Source organism: Chanos chanos, chromosome 4 (genome assembly GCF_902362185.1).
Source record: "Chanos chanos chromosome 4, fChaCha1.1, whole genome shotgun sequence".
Classification (NCBI taxonomy): Eukaryota; Metazoa; Chordata; class Actinopteri; order Gonorynchiformes; family Chanidae; genus Chanos; species Chanos chanos.
This window is the reverse complement of record NC_044498.1, coordinates 21,772,579-21,796,223: the sequence shown is the minus strand read 5'-3', so window position 1 is coordinate 21,796,223 and position 23,645 is coordinate 21,772,579. Positions and strand designations below refer to the sequence as shown.

At 40.8% G+C, this 23,645-nt stretch overlaps 1 protein-coding gene across 1 annotated transcript in view; it reads right to left on the bottom strand.

The window, feature by feature from the left end:
- Window positions 1–23,645, bottom strand: part of kif26aa (kinesin family member 26Aa) — a 79,840-nt gene that overhangs the window by 29,855 nt on the left and 26,340 nt on the right. Inside the window, exons 3-4 of the mRNA XM_030772180.1 lie at window positions 22,179–22,649; window positions 12,926–13,092 (exon numbers count right to left, since the gene is read on the bottom strand). Coding sequence (XP_030628040.1) covers window positions 12,926–13,092; window positions 22,179–22,649 — 638 coding nt within the window. The remainder of the gene's footprint in view (window positions 1–12,925; window positions 13,093–22,178; window positions 22,650–23,645) is intronic.

Here is a 23,645-nt window from a genome sequence, read left to right as displayed (position 1 = left end):
ACTGATTGTTTTGAAATTGTTCAAGAAACTGTGTCTGTCTACATTCCAATTCAAGTTCAAAACTATGTGTGAAGTTTTGGATCGATTCAGCTTTATCTACAAACAAACCTGGCATGACAGAGAGCTCTCCAGGCAGTGTTTGAATAGTTTAAACCCAATCTTAGCCAAACAGGAGAATCACTACCTCACTGTCACCATTCAACCTCTTGCTACTAATGAGCCTATTGGTCAAGCTGACAGAGGCTCAAGATGGAGTTCAGACTTGAGTCATCACTAAACTAACATAAAATTGTGTGTGTGTGTGTGTGTGTGTGTGTGTGTGTGTGTCTCTTTGTGGCTTGTTTGGTTTCACAAAGATGGGCCAACAAACCACCAATCACTCAAGTTCTTTGTTAACTACATAAAAGCTGAGAATAATAACAGAGACAGACAAAAAGAGAGAAAGAGAGAGAAACACACATACACACACAGAAAGGAAGACGACTCACTATCTCATCAGAGAATCCAACAATGAGAATCTTGTCCATAGAACCCTTTTCAGATTTTGTCAAATTAGTGAGGGCGATATGTCCATCCAGATAATCATTAGCCAAGATAGCCATTAGTTTGTTGACAGGACATTTTTCACCTGCTTCTACAGTCTCTCAGCAGCCTTTGATGCTAGACTAATTACTGGTCCAGTTTCCCCATTATCCACAGTCGACACATCCTTATTCTCTGTCTCTTCCATTGCAACCAAGGATGAGACCACTGATTGGCTTCTTACCCATGGTAGGAGATAAACTACTTCTGACCTTTGTGCTGACAGCTAACCAATCAGGCTATGCTTTGCAGCAAAGTAAGGACCAAACACCCAGGAGAGAGGTCAGTCTATTGTCTGGTCAGACAGTGCTAACCCCAGTCAGTTTCCTCAGACAGACCAGCAGCACTGGAGCTTATTGGTGGCTTAAGTCCTCTGTTGGAAGGGAGAATCAATTACAGATCAGAATTTAATCTGATGGCTGTGGCTTAAAACGAGGTACTTAGATCAACAGTATTTTTTTTTTTCAATTCTGGGTCAGGTGTCAACCATTCAAAGGGAGGCTTACAAAAGAGAACAGAACAAATTCAGGCCAGCGAATGAAAGAGTGAGATAGAGACTGGATGTGATAGTGGGTTTTTTTCTTAATGTAATAGATGGTGGTCTTACAGGGTCTTAAGGGTGGATCTGTCTAAAGACATTACTGTTTATCAAGCCAGCAGAAAACTTCTGCCATACAGCAAAGCCTGATGAGGACCAGTGGCACCAATACCTTAACAATGCAGGCTTACTCGAGCACGCATAGAGGAAGAGTAGGGACCAGCATCCTGCAAAGAACCTGGACAAATCACCAACGAGATAATCACATCTTTGGTCATCCTTGAAAACAGAACTGAAGTTAGAGCTAATGGGAGCAAGCACTGCATATTCCTAATGGGAACAAGCACTGCAAAGACTGACGGTGCATGAGGTCCATTCAGAGTGGTTTTAAGTAAGAACCTCACACAAAAAAGTGAAGGTAAAAGTTATACTGAGATGGCATTTTAGATTATATTTGTCCAGAATGAATACAGATGGAGAATAAATGACACAGGGCTCTGCCCTTCATCAATCTTACGTCTTCTCCTTTTCATCTGGAGTTTTACTGTAAGGGTCTTCCGGGACTTTGACGTTGACCTGTGGATTGTGTGACTTGCCTTTGGTAGCTTTGACTGAGATGAATGTGAGGTGAAACGCTGGGGTGAAACTGGATGACTGTCTTTTTAAACAACCAAGTCACTGCAGGAACCAGAGCACTCTGTTATGTCTAAGCTTTTCTTTAGCGAAACGTGCAAAAAAAAAAAAGTCACACAGTCACATGATCAAAACATGGCCAGAGGACCTTGGGAGACATCTGAGAGAGAGATTGTGCTCCTTTTGTTCCTGGTGTAACTAGCCTTTGTCATTAAGTCCAACTGTCTCAGGGCTCCATTTTCCATGTATGTTCTTGAAAAATGCAGTTTATGTTGCAGGACACATAATGAACGATGAGGGAGTAACAGTCTGATTCAAATGATTGCATGACTTAAAGTGGATTGACAGACTTTACTCCAAAAAGAAGTGTGAACATTCACCAATCTCTCTGACATGAAAGAAATGAAAGGAGATGAACGCTGTCGAAGAGTACGGAAGAGCTCTCTCTCTTCCACTCTTACCGTTGACTGTCATGGCTCAATAAAAGTAAAAGCTTTAAGTTTGTTGTCTTGCAAGGATAGTGAAGTAGGTTCTCATTCTCCAGGTTCCAAACAAGAATCCACAATGCCTCTCAGTACCTTCACAGTATGTGCATCACCTGAAGAGGATGGGACACAGGCTGAGAATCAGAGCATTTCCTGGACAAACGTACATAAATATTGATATCTGGGTCATGACCGGGCCATTCCTCTAACATCCTGCCTGACCTGAAGTTGCACCCCCTTGCCAAAATTTCAGATCTTACCCAGGCTCAAACATTGTCTAAATATTTCTGTTAGCATTTCAAGATTAATGTAATGCAGCACAGACTATACATCCTGTGTTTTCTCCAAGAAACAGTGTTTCTAAGGTAGGTTCATCTAAAAAGAGCTGAGAGCTGTCAAATAAAGCTTCTGATGTTTCACTGGAAGAGTCTTGTTTTTGACTCTCTTTTCCATTCTTTTCTCACTGAAAATCCCAGGGCAGCTCTCTTTCTATAGGTATATACTAGACTGTCAGCATTTCAACCAAGAATGCATGTTTAAAAAAAGAAAAAAAAATCTGTTTGTCACTGCACCTGTTTTCTTCCCGCTTACAATTCAGTTATCACCTCATAATAAGGCACGTCCAACATGGATCTGATGAAGAATAGATCGTTGTTGATGTAATTACAGAATGACAAAAACACATACACCGGTATGGTGTCTGGCAGAAACAAAAACCCTGCAGGACTTCTGAATGTGCGGTGTCAGATATTGCCTGGGATATGATATACATCATCTGTTCCCAGCTCCTATTACTATTTAACAGCATGAAGCCACTGTTGAGTACTAATAAAAGCCACAAAGCACAATAATAGATGTAAATGAGGAGAGATCAGGCTACAGGCTCGTGGTATTCAGCTATGTAGCATGGGGTTCACAAAATTGCTGCATTGCCCCCCCCCCAAAGGCAGTGTACCATAACACTATGGTATCACTCATACCCCCCTGCTGTGCTGCTGCACCTGCTTGAGAAGAAATGGTGTCACTCTCTCAGGATGCTTTGCCCGGGTTGGTCAGGAACAGTCCCTTTGAACTGCTGCCATTAAAGGTCTGCTTTGACATGGCATAATAAATGATGGTTTGGGTTCAAGTTGGGCACAAGGGTTGGGGTGGGGCGTTCCTTTGCCCTTGGGGACATGGGAAGTCCTTTGTCGTTCCAGTCTAGAATCCATTAAAGAAACACGTCGGAACAGCTCCCCACACAGCATGCTAGCACACTGGGGCTTGTTAGCCATAAATGACACTCGGCATGATCACTGTGCCAACCTGGGCCCACCTGGCAGCAAAGAGAGGCCTGCATATTTTTATATGTCTACGCTTCAGTGGACTTGAAACTGGCATCCATGGTACTGATACACAATGAGTATGACAAAATGATTGAAATACAGACATGATCCTGATGTAAAATTCCATATGTCCATGCAGATTTGGAGGCTGTTCACAATGACAGAGCTGCAGTTATGTGTAAGCACTGCAGGGGCAGAATAGGACACAGTCTCTCATGTGGGAAAATTACAGCCTACAACAGGGCTAACCTTCGAAGTTCTCCAACCCTTCTGTCAAACCACCTTTATTTTTCCATCCTGCTGGAGAGGGGTGTGTTTGACAGGGGATACGGCTCTAAACCCCTGCACCTATTTAAAAGAAAGGGAACTGAGCCGCACTAGAAACATCAAACACTCCAGCTCAGAGACTACCTGGGCCCACGATCAACACTGTCAATATCTGCCTGCCATCTATTTCTTCTTTTTGTACATTTGTTTTTCTCCCTAGGCTTAACAATGAGAATCCCTATACCGAATGCATGTGGGGTTTTTTTCTCTCTTTTTTTCATTACCAATCTTTTAGAAAAGAGGTTCTAAGTACAGGTGGAGGTGGGCTTTTTAGAAATGAAAAGCACGTAATCTCCAGTGATCTTATTAGTATTCATCTATAACAGTGAGGGGTGTGAAAAGAGAGAAGAGAGAGGATTAGGGAATGTACCTCTGGAGAGACTGAGGGGGAGGAGGGGTAGGGGAAGGAGGGATGGGGGCCAAGAGGGAGGGACCAAAGAAAAAGACAGAGAGCACAGAGGGGTGGGGGAACAGGGAGGGGGATATTCTGGCCGGTGGCCAATGTGAAAGTCCATGAATTTCAGCGATAATTTACAAGAGGTAAAATGATTGCTGAAACCACTCAGGATCCTCTTATGAAAACCTAAAATTCCCAAGGTGGTGCCCCTCTGTTTGCTTTCATTAAATGAAACCATAAGGCTATTAAATAGGAGGCATTAACATCTGAATGATGTTAAAAAAAAAAAAAAAAAAAAAAAAAAAATCTAAAGCAAAGCTCAAAGGTTTGTTTGTGGACCAAATGCTGCATAAAACATTAAATCATTAAAAGCATATACAAAAGCACTTAAATGAAAGGGTGTCAATCATCTTCAATTATTCTATGCCATCCTATAACACTTAAGCATTCAAGTTCACATGAGGTAGTGTGTACATTTTGCATTAATGACACATAACTGATAATGGTATATAACAGACACTGACGGTTTTTTTTTCCTCTTTTTTGTTAAGCAACAAGTACTAAAGCCTCCCCACAAAGTCCACAAAATAAAATCTTCATTTTACACAATGTGAAATAGTGTGCAAAAAGAAAATATATATGTGTGTGTGTGTGTGTGTGATATATATATCACTCACACACACACATATTAAGTGCCCTAAAATGAGGTCTAAATATCAGACTGAAATAGATCTGTTATTTCATTAATTTTTCTCATCAATGTAGAACTGCACAAGTAAACAACATAAGCACATTTATTCAGGTGCAAAAGGAAGACCAGACAGACTGCAATAGCATCTGTGAAATGTAACCCAGATGTTTATCGCGATGAAATTTAATCTAGATTTGTGATGCCGTGTGTAAGTGAGGCTAGGAAATGGAGTCCACAGCCTAACAGAACTGCCTAAGCCCTTCAAGGTGGGAAATAAGCACTCGGGCCTGGAGTGTTTTCTAGCACACATTCACTCATCTGTTTGTTAAGAAAAAGACGAAAGGTGACTCATCAAGTTTTTTTTTCCACTGCTCAGTAAGACCACCACCTGTGTTTTTTAGTGGTGCTTAGTTAGTTGAAATGAGGATTGCACTGCAGTCTGTCCACATTATTATTCTCTGTGATGGTTTAAAAATGTTTTTCTAGAAATTTCATTACCGTAGCTCTTGCCAAATGTGCAAGAACAATCAACTCTGTTTGAAAGTCACTGAGTTCACCTCCTTTAGCCATGGTAACCAAAATAATTGGCTTTGTGCGCAAAGCATAAGACATTCTGCATAACAGGATGTTAACTGTTTAATTAACACAGGAGCCACACCTGTCATACTTTTATCTTTCATTTATGAAAGTGTTTTCTTAATTTTGCCCTCTTGAATTTATCTGAAAACCTGCACTCACAGGATCCATGTGGCCACAGCAGCATCGACTATGGTCTCATTCAATTATGTTCTTATCTGAAAACAGTATGCCAACCTATAGATGAAGCCTGTTTCTAACGTGTGGTAATATTACTACGTTCCACTGAAAATAATTAATGAAATGTTGTTTCACAAGTTCACAAACAGCTAAGAATCTGCACGTGGGGTTTGTCTGTCATATTCATTCTGCAGGGAAAAGAGAGTAGAAACATTCTAAAAATAATTGTGTCATAAAATCACCTCCAATCTATTTGTGATGCTCTTTGACAGTTCAAGACAATACGAGGAAAGTGTTTGCATCCTTCTTCACCACTCAGGCGCACTGTCTCTCTCTTCTCGATCTTTCCATGTCGCTGACTAAGAAGAAGCGATAGGACTGTTTTCTTCGCCTTTGCTGAGGCTCTGTGTCTCTTTATTTTTTTATTCTTCCTCTCTAATCCCACATTTCACTGAAATTTCCCCAGCACTATTGTGTCGCATTGAGTCGTAGCTTTGTACAAAGAATGGAGATGTAATTATGGCTTGGATGAAATACATACCACCCACACATACTTACACATGCATAGACTCATGACATGTTGAAGCATGCACACACACGCACACAGAGAGAGAGAGAGAGAGAGAGAGAGAGGGAGAGAGAGAGAGAGAGCAGACATACATATGCATATGATCACACTTGTGCCTGTAAACAGCATGTTCAACACAGCTTACATTATGATCTACTTACCAACAGGGAGAGAGAGGGATGAGTGGAGGGGCAGGTGGTAGAAGTGAGAGATTGTGAGATCGATTGGAGGAGAGAGAGAGAACAGAGAGGGTAGACAAAGAGTAAAAAGAAAGTGAAAGATAGAGGATGAAGTAATAATGTTGTGTGCGTATGCATGTGCGTATGTATGAGACTATGAGAGAGAGTTGGGGACAAATGGAGATATATGGAGAGAGAAACAGAGAGGAGAGAGAAAGAGAAAGAGAGAGAGAGGGAGGGGGCAGGAGAGAGGAAGAAACAGGGAATCATCAATCTCTTTTTGAGGCTGGAGGGTAAAAGCCAGCGATCATTTATTTACCTCTGTCTCAGCGCTCACTACAAACAACAAACAGCCTGAAGGCCGTGGGGCAAAATTAGGCCTGATTAATCAATAAACAGCTGCCGTTCCCAACCCATAACACAAACACTGTCAATGAACAATGTCAGAGGAACAGTGCTCTTCCTCCTCAGCACACTGCTAACATTGTGGGACCTGGAGCTGGTGCAGAGACTTTTGGCCACGTGCCATTCAGCAACACAGGGAAGACTAGGAGTGCAGCGTCCTAAAACGACAGAATGATGCTTCAGAATGTACAAGAGGATGGTTTAAAGAAATTAATGAGACAATTAATAGAAGGCACTATTTTGGCTAAATGTCAGTAAATAAGTAAGATATGCAGACCTCTTAATCCCTTTAGTTCTGTTCAGATGGGTAGGGCTAGACACAAAGACTCTCTGGTACAAAAAGCCCATTTGAAAAAAAAAATATATAAATGACTCAGTACTGCTTTAGAAAATGTGGGAGGTTCGATAGGTGCTGGAATCAGTACAGGAGCTGTGTGTTAGGTAGACGTAATTAACTGAGTCCTTTTGAAGAAGGTTATAAACAATTGTTTCTATTTTAGTTTTGCTGAGGGGTAGTTTTGGGGGGGAGAGGGGGGGACACACTGGCACAAAAGGGCTTTGTCCCAAAGGCTCTTTGGCAGACATTATGGAGTCAGAACACAAACACAAGTCCCCACAATGGAGATACCCAGACAATATCAATATGATCCCAAAATACATTGGATGCAATGAACACAATCACTGACAAAAAGTGGTCCAACTGTAGGTCTACTCACCTACACAAGCATAATGTCACTATATGTTTTTGTAAATATTACATACATTGCATTCTGTAATTAATTATCTGTATGTTCTCTACTCAGCAGATGGGCTATATTACATTATCCTCCTACACAAATGTTCAACACATCTGTGTACACATTACATATCATGGCCCTTGCATTATGCACACACACGCACACATAGCTTTTTTGATAAGCTGGTCGAAGTCCAACACTTGAAGAGCTGAGGAATCTCAGTGGGTGTTAGTGCAATTTGATCAGGTTGATGTGAACTATCACATGCAGCGTTTGCTATGGAAAGGTCAGAACTAAAAGCAAAGAGAGGGCATGGCAGGCAGACCAATTTCAATCTGTCTGCATTCGCAAAGTTGCAGGCAGACGCTTGATATTTTTTTAGATTGCTTTACACTTACTGCTCTCTAAAATTAGCCTTTTCACTGAAGGCTGGCACAGATGCTAAATCATTTACACTGTAGGTAGTGCATTTAAGTGGATACATTAGGCAATTTTTATCCAAGTGTGTACATATGTCTAATCACCACATTTGAGAGATGAGACTACTTATTTCCTGATGATTCTGGCAGGTAAAGTAATGCTGAAAAATTGTGACATAAAAACTAAAAGCTCCTGCTGAAGGCATATTGCACTGTATGTTTAGATAAATTACTTTGCCAAAAAACCTGGTGTATGGTCTTTGACTAGTACACACTCACCAGTCACTTTATTAGAAACAACTTCCTTCTACGCACACCTTGTTGGTGTATAGTCAGAGACCATGGTCTTGTGTTAGCCATCCTCTAGCCTTTCATCAATGGTAAGTTTCTGACCACAGGACCACTTTTAGCTGGATATTTCTTTGGAGGTGGACATGTGTAAAAACCCCAGCAACGCTGCTGTGCCTGATACACTCATACCAGCGTGACACCGGCTACCATGCCACTACCATGTCAGTGTCACCGCTGAACTGAGAATGGTCTGCCACCCAAATAACATCCATTCAACAGCAGCAACAGTGTTCAGAACCTGACCTTCGATGAACGAACAGGATGGCTGACAAATTGTCCATGGCAACAGATGAGCTACAGTCTGCAACTGTAAACCTATGTTATGTTCCTGTTAGCTATGTATACCTCGTAAAATGACCTGTGACTGTAGGTCTAAATCAAGTGCTTCTAACACAGGGGACAGTGAGAGTACACACTCATTACATGTTTTTAAACTTAGAAAGAGTGGATACATTTCCATCTCTCTGTTTTTCTATAAATTACTCAGTATACTAGACTACGTTGCAGCAAGCTGTACATCACACTCTGTCTTTCTTTAGATAACACAGCAAGTGTGCCTACTGAAAAAAACACAGAGCAACCGGGCACTCCAGAGAGCAACTCTCATGCAATCACATCAAAGCTGTCACAGATTACACTGTCCATAGACAGAGAGAGCGGGAGAGAGAGAGAGAGAGAGAGAGAAAGAGAGAGAGAGAGAAAGAGAGAGAGAAGCATGCTTCTTTTATCTGTAAATCTTTGAAGGCAATATTATCACCTGCCCTCCGCCTCCCCCATAAAAACCCATTTGCTCCTAGCTCCCAGGTCTTTATGTACCTCTAGGATTCTACAGCATACTGAGGCTTCCACTCTCCCCTGAACACCACGCTTAGGGCTTCACATCATAGAGTGACTCTAACATTATATGATATCTCACATATCAAATGCACACGCTGTCTGGCACTGACCTTTAGGGTCAAGAGAACTGTTGAATCTGCACTTTTTTTTGATACTTCTCCACCATGAGCCTCGACAGTAACTTAATGCTTGTGCTCCAGCTGAGGTGATTTTTTTTCCCATAGTAATTTTGGCAACAGGCGTCATTTTAGTTTTGTGGATTCAATATTACAAAGCTGAGTATTAAGATCAGGTTAAATGCAAAGTAAAGACAAGGTTTTGATACAATTAGGTATCTGTCACAGACCTGAAAGAGCTGCTGTGTGTGTGTGTGTGTGTGTGTGTGTGTGTGTGTGTGTGTGTGTGTGTGTGTATGTGTGCACGTGTGTGTGTGTGAGTGTGTGTGTGTGTGTACATGTCTGTACGTGTGTGTGCGTGTGTGAGTGTGTGTGTGTGTGTACAGAGAGACTCCTCATGGCTTGTTGACTAGAATGCCACATTTACATGAGACAGAGAGGGAAACAATCAGCAGTGGTCCTCTCCCCTGCACACAGATCCATCCTCCAGACAAAGCAGCAGGGTCAAAGGTCACTTGGACCAGAGTGTGCCACTTGAGATAGCTCCATAAGAGCTGCCACCAGAGATCCTAATGCAGGCAGGCATGAGCGGACAGACCGGCAGGATGCCATTAGGACCAAGGCCATCAGAAAGGACAATACTAACAGGGCTGGGGCATCCTGGGGAACCTGAGATTGCTATAATATGCACTGTTGTAATGTGATTCTTCCTTTTTAAGATCCAACATCACCTTGTAATTTGACACTTTTCTATTCCACCATGACCACTTTATCAAATGTTTTCAATTATATCTCACAATAGCTGATTTAAATGAATTATCACAGGTGCCACAGTGTTCAGAGTTCCAACCCTTCTTTCTAAAAGCAAATTTCTTTGGCTATATTTGACAGCAAGAGCAAGAGAACAGGCATTAGACCATCATTTTTTGTTGTTGTTGTTCGAAGTTATCCTGTCTGATGTCATTGTGAAGTTCATGCTCTCTCTTCAGTGACTATACAAACGAAAATTCGTGGAACCACAGAAGACAAAGCAGTTTTTTTTCCTGACAGCATCACAGTGGTGCCTTGCGTTTTGAAAGTTTCGAGAGGGCTGTTCGCTTCATCGTGGCATTCTTGGACAGCGAGACAGAGTCACTGTAAATGATTTTGTCCACGATTCTGCCTGCCTCTCCCCCTCCCCCAAACTAGAACGTGTCAGTCACTCTGGACAAAGGGAGCTTAGGGTTTCCAAATTACACTCTCACTCTCCCTCGCCCTCTCCCTCTCCTTTTTCCCTCATTCACTCTTTTTCATTGTACCTCTCTCTCCTCCTTTCAGGAAACCATGGCAACTTGCTTTGGAGACCTTGTGCCAGCAAATAGTCAAGGCCAAAAATGTTTTTTTCTTCTTTTTTCTTTTTTTTTAACACTCCAGACAATCATGCTTATCACAGATATCACTCTCCCGCAGGCAATTTGCTGAATACTATTAAAGAATTCAAAGAAAAGTCAGTTTTATTTGACAGTTACTTTCATTTGCATAAAAAGCCAGATCCACTTTTTAGCCCTAGAACAACAGGTTTCAGGACATTGCCACCTAGATCTATCCTTTATTTCAGTGTCTTTGAATGTAGAAAAGAAACAGAAATTCTCTGATCTATCGCTCGCCATTTCACTGACGACTACGTGAGGCTCCAGGACTCACATGTGGCAGGTAAACATGTATACCTATGCTGTTAAAAGAAATCATGAAAACATCGTGGAACCTAAATGGAAAAGGGCCTTTGAAGTATTAAAATCCATCTGATAAACTTGAGATCTTGGTATAGGTTGACTCTGACTGCTATACATGCATTACATATCAATGTGAGATATAGAATGCAGCATCAATACACCAGTCACAGTTTAGAATTTAGAATCAATCCAGATCTCAGACACTCTAGAACTAACTCAACCTAATTAACACCCATGTTTTTCTCAAGTGCTGTGGATTCTAATGGTTGCAGAAATTACATATAATAAAATATATAAGTTTTTCCATACTCCGTTCAAAAGTGGACTGCTGGAGCAGCGAAAAGCTTCATGTGTTTGCCTGTTGTTTGCAGGGATTAATGGACACAGTGATTAGATGAAGAACAGTGTTAGTCACTCACACAGCAGCTCTGTCAAGGGAGTGGGACTGTGTATTTGCTGATCTTACAGAGGGGCACTGCTGTCAATACTCTAATTGTATGCATAGGCACAAAGCAATTAGTATTTAGCACCAATGAACAACCCACTGCAATCCAAACACACGCTAACACATGCAAACACACACACACACAAACGCGTACACGCACACACACACACATACACACACACACAAACACTTAAACAAGGGTGTGCAAAAGCAGTAGTCATCCAAAATGCCTTTTAATGAGGACACCAGGAAATTTCCACAGCCTTTTGTTTCTGTATCAGACTGTTTCTCTGAGCCGTTCACAAACCTAGAATAGCAAAAAAAAATGACCTTGTTTTCGGTCAAGAATTACAATGTCTCTAAAATTAATGAAGCACTATGTATTTTGATTTAATTTTGTGTTTTTAACTTCTTATAACTTCTTATTTAACACATACAATTCAATGATTATCTTCAAACTTCAAGAGACTGTAAAATCAGCCAGCCTGCTTTTAAAATGTGGGTCAAACTGTATGAACTTAAGAGGGATAAATCCGTCTGAAAACTATGTAGACATATGTTCACTCATCAAAGACTTTTGTACAGTGCCGACTAAAGAGAAGCCAGTCAGCTGATCTGATGTAACATCAAATATTTTGGCTTTGCAATATGACAGCATCTCCTACAGGTACAATCAGGGAACTCAGCTATTCCTGCCTTTCCCTCAAAGACTCATTAGTACTTTCATAACTGCTGAGGTAACTCAGTACAGTGGCAGACTGTATTAATTAACTATGAGTTGATAGTGAACACATTATTACCTTTTCTCAGTCATGTGTTACAATCAGAAGGAAAGTCTTTGGAAAAACAAGAAAGACAAAGCAGAGGGTGACATGGCAAGCACTGTTATTTCTGTTAATTCACAACAATCAAACCCCAAGTCCTTTAAAGAAAAATAGATTAACATTTTCCACGCGAGAAAGCCTAGAGGTGATGGCATAGCCAGAGGCAACAGAGGTTTCTAGAATCTAGCGAGAGAGTGCGGGAAGATGGTTAAGAGACTGTGGCATAACTGAGGGAGCAATGGAAATACCATGAGACTTGAATCGATCGCTTCCTCAAAGACATGTGCTTTGGAAACATGTGTCCAACTATACCTTTGAGATCTGGCATGTTGTCCTCCTTTGGGCGTTTGGCAGTAACACCACACCAAGAGTTTGCAATTCTAATCCATCACTGTTTTGACAGGACCACTTACAACCGTCTGGGACGGTTATATGGATAAGTCAACGCTACACTATACCCTGAAAGTACCATACATAGTGGAATAAAGTCATAGCAAACAGCCAACACTAGGACATTATTACAGTTATCATTTTATCTGGCTGCCTCATGACAACACTGCCCTGGTTTTAAGTGTAGTTTTCCTTGTCTGGAGCTTACCTGAGGAAGAAGGAAGCTGCTGAGCTTCCCTGGGGGGTGGATGAACGAGCAGGCAGGGCCCGCCCTGTTTGGAGGGCTCCTGCTGGGGAGACGGGGAGAATGCTGCTGGACTGGTTAGAAGGGGGAGCTTCACAAGCCACAGTGTCCTTATCAGACATGTGAGGTCGCTGAGAGTGCGTACATGTAAGAGAGAAAAACAAAGAGAGAGGCGGGGGGGGGGGGGGGCAGAGAGAGAGAGAGAGAACAAAAGTGGGTAAGGGTGATCAATCAAAATACATCAGTAATCCGATATTCTAATGGGTTCACCTTGTCTGAAGGTTGATGCTGATGGGAGCACAAACAACTGCTGTTCTCTGTGTATTTACCCACAAAAATCCGATTATCAGTTTAGCCAGTACAGACATGCTAACCTTTTATGAGACAATACACTGATCTTATACTGTTAAAATACAATTAATTACAGATATCAGTCTGTTGGAGCAATAAGGCACATTAAAATCTGAGGGATCTAATACATTCTTATGCATCACTTTTTCAGTCGAAACACATATATCAACCACATCATATGATGTTTTTTAAAACTTACCTTTTATGCTTTCTCTCAATTAATTTCAGCGTTTTTCTTACCGTTGTTGGTATGGGAGCTACACATTTGTCAACCCCCTGCAGTTTCAAACACTCTCTTTTAGCAGCGCCTCTTTTTTGCAGAGAAAATATCTCAGTTCTCTGAGGGTAATTTTTCTCGCACTGAGAGCTGGTGAGGGATCAGGTGCAGCATAGCCTCTGGCATGAATAGATGCCCTAAGGCAAGCAGTGCTATATAAAGCCATTTAAGGGCCTTATCATGGAGAAGGAGTAATGCATAGGAGCCCTATCAGCTGATCGAAGATCAGTAATGGAGTTTTGCCCATAATATTACATACAGAGAACGGTTCTAGTTTGCGACTTTTGGGAAACACCTGCTGTGCTATCAGAAACAGGAGGAGGTAATTATCTGTGCAGATACCCCGGGGGTGTAGAAAATGTGCAACAGATTTTGGATGAGTAAGTGGTCTTCAGAATTCTTGTCCAAATTGTCTAATGTGAGAGCCTGGATCTTGTTGCTTGTGACATAAGCTTTGTCACTTTGTCGCTCTCTCTCTCTCTCTCTCTCTCTCTCTCTTCCTCTCTCAGGCAAATGTCCATATGAGTAATGCAGAAAATGTTCATAGATCCAAATGGTGTATGAATGTTTATTTGGTCTACTTTTAAATACATTGATATACCTTTTTATTGCCTACTTGAGTCCCCTAGAATTCCCCTAGAATTGCGAAACTGAAACACATTCAATATATTCAACTTAGTAAACTAACAAAATTGCAGTCAGATGTTGTCATTTTGCAGCTGTAATTTTCGAATTCATTTAAATATCTCTGAGACCTCAGTCATGTGACTCAACGTATCAATGCTGACAAAAATGTACAAATACTATATTTTGGAAGAAAACACTTCATTCCCATGAAATTATACCCTTAACAGTAACATTTCCTCTTATATTTACATCATCAGACTAAACTATTCTTACAATACAATGCATAACGAATCAGTTTTCAGACCTTTTTCAGATCAAGTTTTCAGATCAAAGAACAGATCATTCCTCCCTGGACAAGGAACTGCTCTTTTCCATATGTGACTGCATTTTTAAATGGGTATATTTCAAGACTGACCTTTGTTCCTTTATTATGCCTTTCCATAGTGTTTGAAAGGGGAACAACGAAAGCTTTGACACTGTCTCACCTCCAATTCAGCCCCTCTCTGTTCCAGCCCATCAGCACTGTGCGTCGCCAGCGCTCTAATCCCCAGTCTAACCAGCTCATGGACTGGTTCTCATGTTCATCTGTGGTTCATTCATTATCCAATGGTTATCTGTGTATATATACCCACTGGGTTCATTCCGCCCTTTCCAAAGTCTCTCAGCACCTGAGTTTCTGCGTCATGTTTTGCCTTTGTATTGCCTGTGACACTTACCCTGTTTGGTTTAGCTTAGCTATGATTTCGTGCCTAGTTTCTGAGTCTGTCTGCCCTTCTATAACCCTGATTGCTGTGTATTGAACCCCGGTCTCTCTAAGTTAGCTGGATTGTGACCTCAGTGAATATTCAGATCTGCAAATGCATTCAGTCTCAATACATTTTCCTATCAGTCACTTAATAGAATCATAATGCATTTTCTCATAAATAGGTGTGCACATATGGTAACTATGTTGCACGATTCAGAAACTTTACTCACAAACGCAGGACACATATTCAACTGAACATCTATACAAATTAAACAAGTTGATTGGAGTAACTTCAAACACAAGTGAGTTTGAAAACACAAGTCATATGACCCTGCACAAGATAACCTTTTGTTATTCTACAATAGGATTCTGTCTTTTCTACAGCCTGTGGCCATGTGAGTTTAATAACATATTGTCACAATAATGAATCCATTCTCACACAGCTGATCTCACACGCTCACATTCTTGTCACTCACATTCGGCAAATGCTCAGGGACAAGCATATGCAGACCAGGCACATTATGAACAGATGTATCCCCAAAAACTGCCATAATGTGAATCTAGCCATTCTGATAAAGCATTTGTCACTATATATTCACTGTAATATGCCCTTCACTATTTCCACGGTGATGAGCGTGGGACCACTGAAATCATTCAGAAGCGCAGTGCTGAGAAATTTAAAAGAAAAGCATTGCCTTAGGGAAAACCAAGTTTCTTATGCTATCTGGAATGGGTGGTTGTGAGCGGACATTAAAGGACACAGTGGAAATGCTATTCAGTCTCTCAAAGTCATTCTCTTTTCCAAGAACCTAACTATAGTGCTATGTATTACAGAGAAGAGTGTAAATGCCAAAAAGTTAAAAAAAAAAATATGCCTTTTCATTCAGAACACCACACAGTATCGGCAGTGGATTAAACAAACGAAAGGTCATCCACTCAGACATAACGCAGTTTTCCTGGTCATATACTGACTACAGGGTTCAGATCGATTCGGAAGTGAGCTGGCCTGTTCCTAGTAGCTTGTTGACAGTGTCTCTTTTTGTATCTATGGACTAATCATTTTCATTGTTTTGTGTTGAACCACAAAGCTGCAAAATGTCACCTCACATTGATTCACACAGTTTGGTTATAGACAGGCATAAAGTCTTTGATGTATTACAACTGGTCCAGCTTCACTGTTAGGAGAAAAGACCTTTGCATAATAAAAAAAAAAGTTTATAAGTATAAAAGTACATTCTGAGTGCATTTCTAAAACTAAAATTGTGCTTTAAGCATACCCTAAGAATACCTGTTGAATGTTTATTTTGCTTTCTATTTTCCGTCCATTCTTAAGTGCATGTTAACCAAGCATACATACGTAACTTATTGAAATGTCCTTCTCACAGAAGGGCTTTTGCTTTTCTTTTTTATCTTTCTCTCAGAGTATATTTTCAAATATACTACATGCTCCTACTCACAATTCTTGTGAACTTACACACTGACTATACAAATAGCATAATGTAACCACTCTGAATGTAAACATTAATACATACCTATTAAGGCTGCAAACCTTATGTGTATAAATATCTAAGATGAGTAATACTTATATATCCAAATACATTACTATGTATGTGCGGTATTTGTTTACATCTTTTGAACTTTAATGGAGGAGACAGAATGGCTGATGCTTTGGAGACTCCACTTTTTAAAAAGTGTTCATGACCTATTTCTCAGTGTGTTACAGATCAAGAGGTGAGTGACATTTTCGGAGACAACTGCAGAGTATGTGGGTGTTCCATTAGAGCATTAAATAAACTAAAATAAATTAAATAAACTCCTCATTCAGACAGTCAACAGCCTGAAGTTGTAAGAAATCTTGTGTGCGTGCAGTTTTCCTGCGATATGTCTACCCCCTCCTCTAGGTAGCAGACCTTTTTTTTTTTTATTTCATAACCAATGAACAGTAGATGGCGAGAGAGCTGCCCTTCAGCAAGGAATGATGAACAGTGGCTAACCAGTCATGCAAAGAAACACTGGTTTGCAATCCTGTAAGACATGCCTTTCCAAAACATTCACCCATTTGCTGTAATGGCCTGACTTCGTACCCCCCATTTGCTGTAATAGCCTTGGTTGTTGGATTAACACAGCGATCGTGACTGGCATGTCTGAGAGAAACAACACTGCTGATGAGTGTATCATTCAGCTTTTTTTTCTTCTCCACCGAATTGCTAACAGGATTACACATGCATATCCCATCAGCTCATCCATGGTCACAAAAGCCTCAAAGACAGACTGTGTGATTCTAGTTCCCACACCGAATAAAACCCTCAAAAATTCCCCCTTATCTCTTTAAATCTACCAAACATGCTAATATACTAGATGGGGATTACATTTGACAGTAAAAAGCTGTAATTCTCTGAAAGAGCGATGAAGAGATAACAAGCAAAGGAGGTAGAGGTGGGGTCTCAGGTGTCCAGGGACAAGGATTCAAACACTGGCCACAGCTGAGTGCATTAATCAAGCTTCTCGTCTTGCTCACAGTCAATTCACACTGGTGTCAGGGCCACCATTAAAACTCAGCAGGACATATTGAGATGGACAGTTTGAGTTCAAGATGGAGTTCTTCTTTTAGTTTTAATGAAGACAGATTTGACTTAACATAGTTCTGTGAGCCCATGTATAGTGACCACTGTTGTAAGGGAGTAGAGACTAGAGAGTTTAGAAGTTTTGGAATAATTACCTCTAGCCTATGCGAGGTGCTATCTAGATAATCTCAGTTCCACACAAACCTGCCTTGTGTTGCTATGTAGCTGCCCATTGACTGTACTGTTAGAGCTTGATCTTCTGTTTAGAGAGGTGGATCTCCTGGAGAACTGATCTACTGAAAAGATTGTGACTGAGCTTTAATTAATTGATTCCATGGTTCATGGATTCCTCAAGACCATAATAGGCAATGTCATTTATGATGCAGAGAGAACATTCAGACATGGAAGCTCTTTAATGTGTTGAGTTATATATCTCCTCTTTATGTTTGTACTGTTTTAATCTCACATTTAACTGCATGTGGAGCATCGCTTTTACTTCAGCAGTGGTACCATATGTTCTCTTTCCCTCTCTGATACATATGAAGAGATATTCCTTTCTCTGTGTATCTATTTGTCTCTTTCTCTCTCTCTCTCTCTCTCCCTCTCTCTCTCTCACACACACACACAGACGCACTTTGGCACAGCTGTATTCCATCAGCAGATGGAAGTCTGGTGACTGAGAGATGTTCACACTGGGCAAAACCTGACAAATGTTTGAAATGCACTTAGAGGAATGAAGAGACAGAGGAGACATGAACAGCATTTTACAATAACTCGTGTTCATCTCCCAGAATCCAGATTTTCATATTTCTTTTTCTGTTTCTATCACTGTCTTCTGTGATTTCTTCATTGTTACTATTGTTAGTGTTCTCTTGTTTCTCATGCTGTCAAATCTGGGCAGCATTTTGCCCCAGCACTAATACATAGTGGCTGCAGCTTGTTTACTTTGAAAAAACCTGATTGGTACCATAAATCCAGATCATTAATGCGGTTTTTCTTCATATTTTTAATATAGGTAGCTCTTTAAAAGACCAGAGAAAAATCCCGGGGGTCCAGCAGTCACCTCCTCTGGAGATTCAAAACACTTTTATCTTTGTGAACCTTATTCTGAGAGCTGGTGCTTCTGAGAAGAAAGTATCTCGTGCCCTTCACAGAGACACGCCAGGCCAGGCTTCAACCGACAGGGGAGCGGAGTGGCAGGCTGCATGTGTGCACAATAGCAAATAGGCCACCCCAGATGGACGTCAGGTGCCGTTTTTCACTTCAGGTGAGGCCACGCTTCCCCATCTGTTGACTCTGGTTTTTGGCTACGTGCTTGCATTCAAATCATGCTTCGAAGCTTGTTCCTTGGGGTCCTAAATTAATCAGGTAGCCAGAGGAGAGCCATTAGTGGGCTGCAGGTGGCACCTCCACCAGGCCTGAGGAAAAATGAGAGGTTCACTGACTGAGTGACTCAGATTTGCCACCTGGATGAAATCAGGTGAGATGCTACTGGAGAAAAAAAGGAGAGGGTTTGCATTTCACAGTTGTGCTGTGGTCCAAACAAAGCCCAGGGGTGTTGCTGTGTGCTTGTCAACAGACAAACATACACACACACTCACGCACGCACACACACGCACATACTCACACACAGGCACGCACAATCACACACACACACACACACACACACACACATTCACATACATACACACACATTCTCGCACATGTACACACAGACACTAAAAACATACACACACACACACTCAAACACGCAGGAGGTTGTCCTCCTATTCTAACTGGGACTTCCCACTGACCTTCATTTTACTGTAACTAAAGCTTAATAATAGCCTAACCATAACCAAAGAAGTGTTTTCCACTTCATCTTTGGATAACAAGAGAATACATTTTTTAATTTTTTTTTTTTTTCTACATCAGATTCACATTCAGGTCAACACATTGCCGCAAGAACCTAAACAACACAAACACACAGGAATACACAAAGTTGGTCATGAAAGATCTGGCTTAATTCAAATTCATTCAGCATAGACTTCCAAATAACATATTAAAGGAGAAAAGAATTCTCCAAGGTGCCAATAGCTTCGTGGTTTTGTGTGTGTGTGTGCGTGTGTGTGTGTGTGTGTGTGTGTGTGTGTGTGTGTGTGTGTGTGTGGATCTGCAGTGCTTCTCAAGGTCTAATTACTTTTCAGTTTCTGTAAGACAGAGATGGGTGTAAAGTCACTGTCTGACTTGCATGGCGGATTGTCTATCTTCACCCATACTCTCTCTCTCTCTCTCTCTCTCACTCACTCTCTCTCTCTTTTTGTCTCTGGTGAAACATATCCTGTTTCCTTTTGAGCTAAGTTCTCGGGAGATAGACAATGGCAAAAACAGTTCCACAGTGCAACCACATTGCCAACAGGCCTATTTTGATCAGCAAACATATAGGATCAAGCTGAATAGTTACAATTGTACTGTAAATGCATCATATTTGTGAGGGGCAGTAGGTGGTTGATTAGATGCTAAAGGCAGGCCATACAAGCTATCACAACAATTATCTCTAGGTTTGAACCTGTAGTCTCCATGGTAACTTCTCCTTGATACTCCATGTAACTGGACATACTACATTAATATTTCAGTTTACAAATTCCTACATTTGGCTTTTCAAATCTCATTATTTACACAAGACCAACTAAAATTACTAGCGGACCACGCACACCTTTAGCTTTCAGCATTATACTGTAAAGCAAACTAATATGCAGTATATGCTTCAGAACTCTCCCCTTTTATCAATATATTTGCATCTGTTCAATTCATCGTTCTTCTCTGCATCTTCACAGGCTCATGAACTGGCCATCAAAAACAGAGAAATAATGTTAAATGTATTGGACAACAATACTGAGGGAAATCAATGTTGAATGAATCACTGTTCTCTAAAATGAAGCACCCCGCACCAAAGCTAATTTTCATTTAATACGACCAAGCTTCACAAGACCCAGTAAACAAGTAAGACGTTAAGGCCATTTTCCAAAGTTTAAGCTCCTTCAGTCACTGACACTGTTCCACCAGTAGTGGAGTATCCCACCTCTAGGACAATGGGGTCACTGTAGGCTATCCTTATGCTAATCAAATAGCATTTCTAGGCAAGATGACTTAATGCTCAATTTCCTTGCTGGAAGGTCAACTGGAGTTTGGAGGCCCATGATGAAGCTTGGATGCTTTTGGATGGAGCTCATCAACTTATTAAAGACATTTGGTTTATGCAAATTCATTGGCTATTTAGCAGAAAATCTTTTTCCACCTCGGGGAAAACATTAAAACTAAAGTTTGGTACCCACAGGAGTTCATTGCCTCATTTTAAAGGGTATGAAAGTACACTGAAACCAGAAAAATGACAGCTCCCAAAAGGACACTGAAAATTGGCTCACAAACTATAGTGCTCTATCTTCACAAGTTAGTGAATCCAGATTGCTTCTTACTTGCTTCTTACTTTGATTGAACTAAGTTTAAAGAGACTGAGTCCATTACTTGTTTCTTTCAGTATCTTGAATCTTTTAATTCTTTCTTTTTATTTCACAAAAAATGTGTTCTAGTACTCTGTAAAACCTAACTTAGATAATTATTTTCTGAATCAGTATTTGCAATTCTTTCTGACAATTAATTAAGCACATGAACTACACTGGAAATATCCAACACACTTTACTGCTGAAAACAATAGAATACTCTTTTGTATCCGTGACAGATACACTGAGGCAGGATTGGTCACATATTTCTTGAGGTTCTGATAAAGACATCTGTTACATCATCAAAAGATGACATCTCATTTTAGCCTGCCAAGGGGACAAGGACTAGCACTGACAGTCTACTTAGCCTCAGTCATACTTATGCTTTGACCCTGAACTACAGGCGAGAACCACGATAATGTGATTATAGGCCATCACGTAAAAATGACACTGAGGGTCTCCTTAATGAAAGCTCGTAAATATCCCACCCCGGGGGTGAGTCCATAAAGCAAACCCATGACAGGGAAGGGACAAAGGGGCTTTCCAAAACTCAGCTTCAATAAGGCCTTGGAAAATTTAGGTATCATAACGATTCCTCAGTCAAAACCAGGAGCTTTTGAAAACCTCTAAACAAAGAAAAGACATCATCTGCATACTTTTCCTTATTTTTGCAGACTTATGCACAGTGTGCAAGTTAGGGTAGCAAGGTGGCCCTTGCTAACAGCAGTTAGCATAGCCTTAAACACAGAATTAGCAATCTGTCTGGAACACAGTATTACTAAACAGGCTTTAAAAGCCCTTGATTAGATTCTCTGTTTTTCAGTTACGCAGCACCTAATAAACATGGCTGTCTAGGAAATTATTGTGTTCTGGCCAGTCTTGATTGATTTCCGTAGAAAACAAGCAAGCTAATCAGCAAAATTTATCGAATAACATACTGTTAAGAAGAACCTGAAGACTCCAGTTAATTATTTCAGAGATTTCTGTTTAGCACAATGAGAATCTTGTTTTGTCATTGGGGTCCATGAAACTGCATATTTTATTTCTTTCTGATTTTCCACAAGTGTAGAAATTAGAACATTTATCAGCTGATTGAGGTACTTATGATTATCAATGATTTGTGTTGTCAGACCTTTTTATACATAGGCAGCCTGTCCATTTTTTAAAAGCTTACCCAAGATTCTTGATGATGAGGGGGTCTGCTGACGCGAGCCACACTCCATACTCCCTCTAGGTAATGCTGTGCATGGACGGGGAGAGGTGTGACGGTGGCCAGGCCAGTCAACTTGGCACCTGTCTTGGTAGCCTCACCCCAGTCTGCAGATGGCTGACTGCAGAGGGGTCGAGAGGGCTGGCTACCCGCAGGGCTCCGCGAGCCCCAGTCCCATGTTGTTGCGTGATCCACAGAGGGGATAGAGGCCACGTCATGGTCGGCCAGATGGGGAGGTAACAGGCTGGAGAAGGGCCACGCGGGTTGAAGATCGGGCATGTTGGCAGCCTGCCCCAGGGCAGAATGCAGAGCAAGGCGCCTAAGGTGGTGGAGAGGAGTGCCACACACTTCACAGCAACTCTCCGTATGGTGCCCCCTTGGTGGCCATTCTAGTGCCTGGAGCTTGTCGAGGAGGAAAGCAGCAAAGGTGGGATCCTGAGGGGCAAGACAATAGAGGTTTTTAATGTGCTAATGGTGGGCCATACAGAACAGCTGGTAAGGATGACATTTAAATTATTCAGTCAAAATTTCAGGAAGCAGCAATTATGAGAGATGGCAGGAGTTCAGCTGTCTAATGACAAGCTCTATCACAACACAGACAAATAGAATATGGGCTCACTGCTGAAGTTTTCTATAAAACTGCAATGCTAAAAGTGATTTCAGGAAAATGAGGTGATTTTTGGAACCTTGTATTTTAAACCAGTGATTAGCTGACAGAGAATACACACACACACACACACACACACACACACACACTCTCAAATAAATCAAAGTTTATGTAATGAAAGCTTAATTCACAGAAGGAAAAATGCTGTCCGTACTTTTACATTTCCGATTCTGGTGAATTACCCAGTTATATCCACAGTGTATATATACTGTATATGGAGAAGGAGAGTAAATATGTACAGAAACTGCTACAGGCATAAATTGATAACCGTGCAGCAAAAGTTGCCAATTTACTATATTCAGGCAGAGAAGGAAGTAGTAAGTATGTAAGTCTGAAAAAATGTCTGTAAGCAGAAATGAAAATGTGCTAAACTATAGAAGGCAAAAAAAATCTTCTAAGTGCATGCATTCTTGCAGCAAAACAATTGTGAAACAACTGGTAAAATCTGATGTAAGCAATTTGCAGACAACCTCTCTGAATAATCCTCATATCATGATTAGTTGAGCAGTATATTGTTTAGAAACATCTCTCATAACTTTAAATGGTTAGAAATACACTGTTTGAATAAACTGAAAGAAAAACAAGTAAAATAAAATGTATATGAGATTTCATTTAGGTTTGAGCATATTATGCACTAAAATACAAAGGACAGAATATATTCAGAATATATAGGCCATTCTATTTTAACATGTCTCATATACATCTCAAATGCAGTTTGGACCTTTGAAATCTATTTTGGCTATGTATCTCTGCCACTGTTGGAA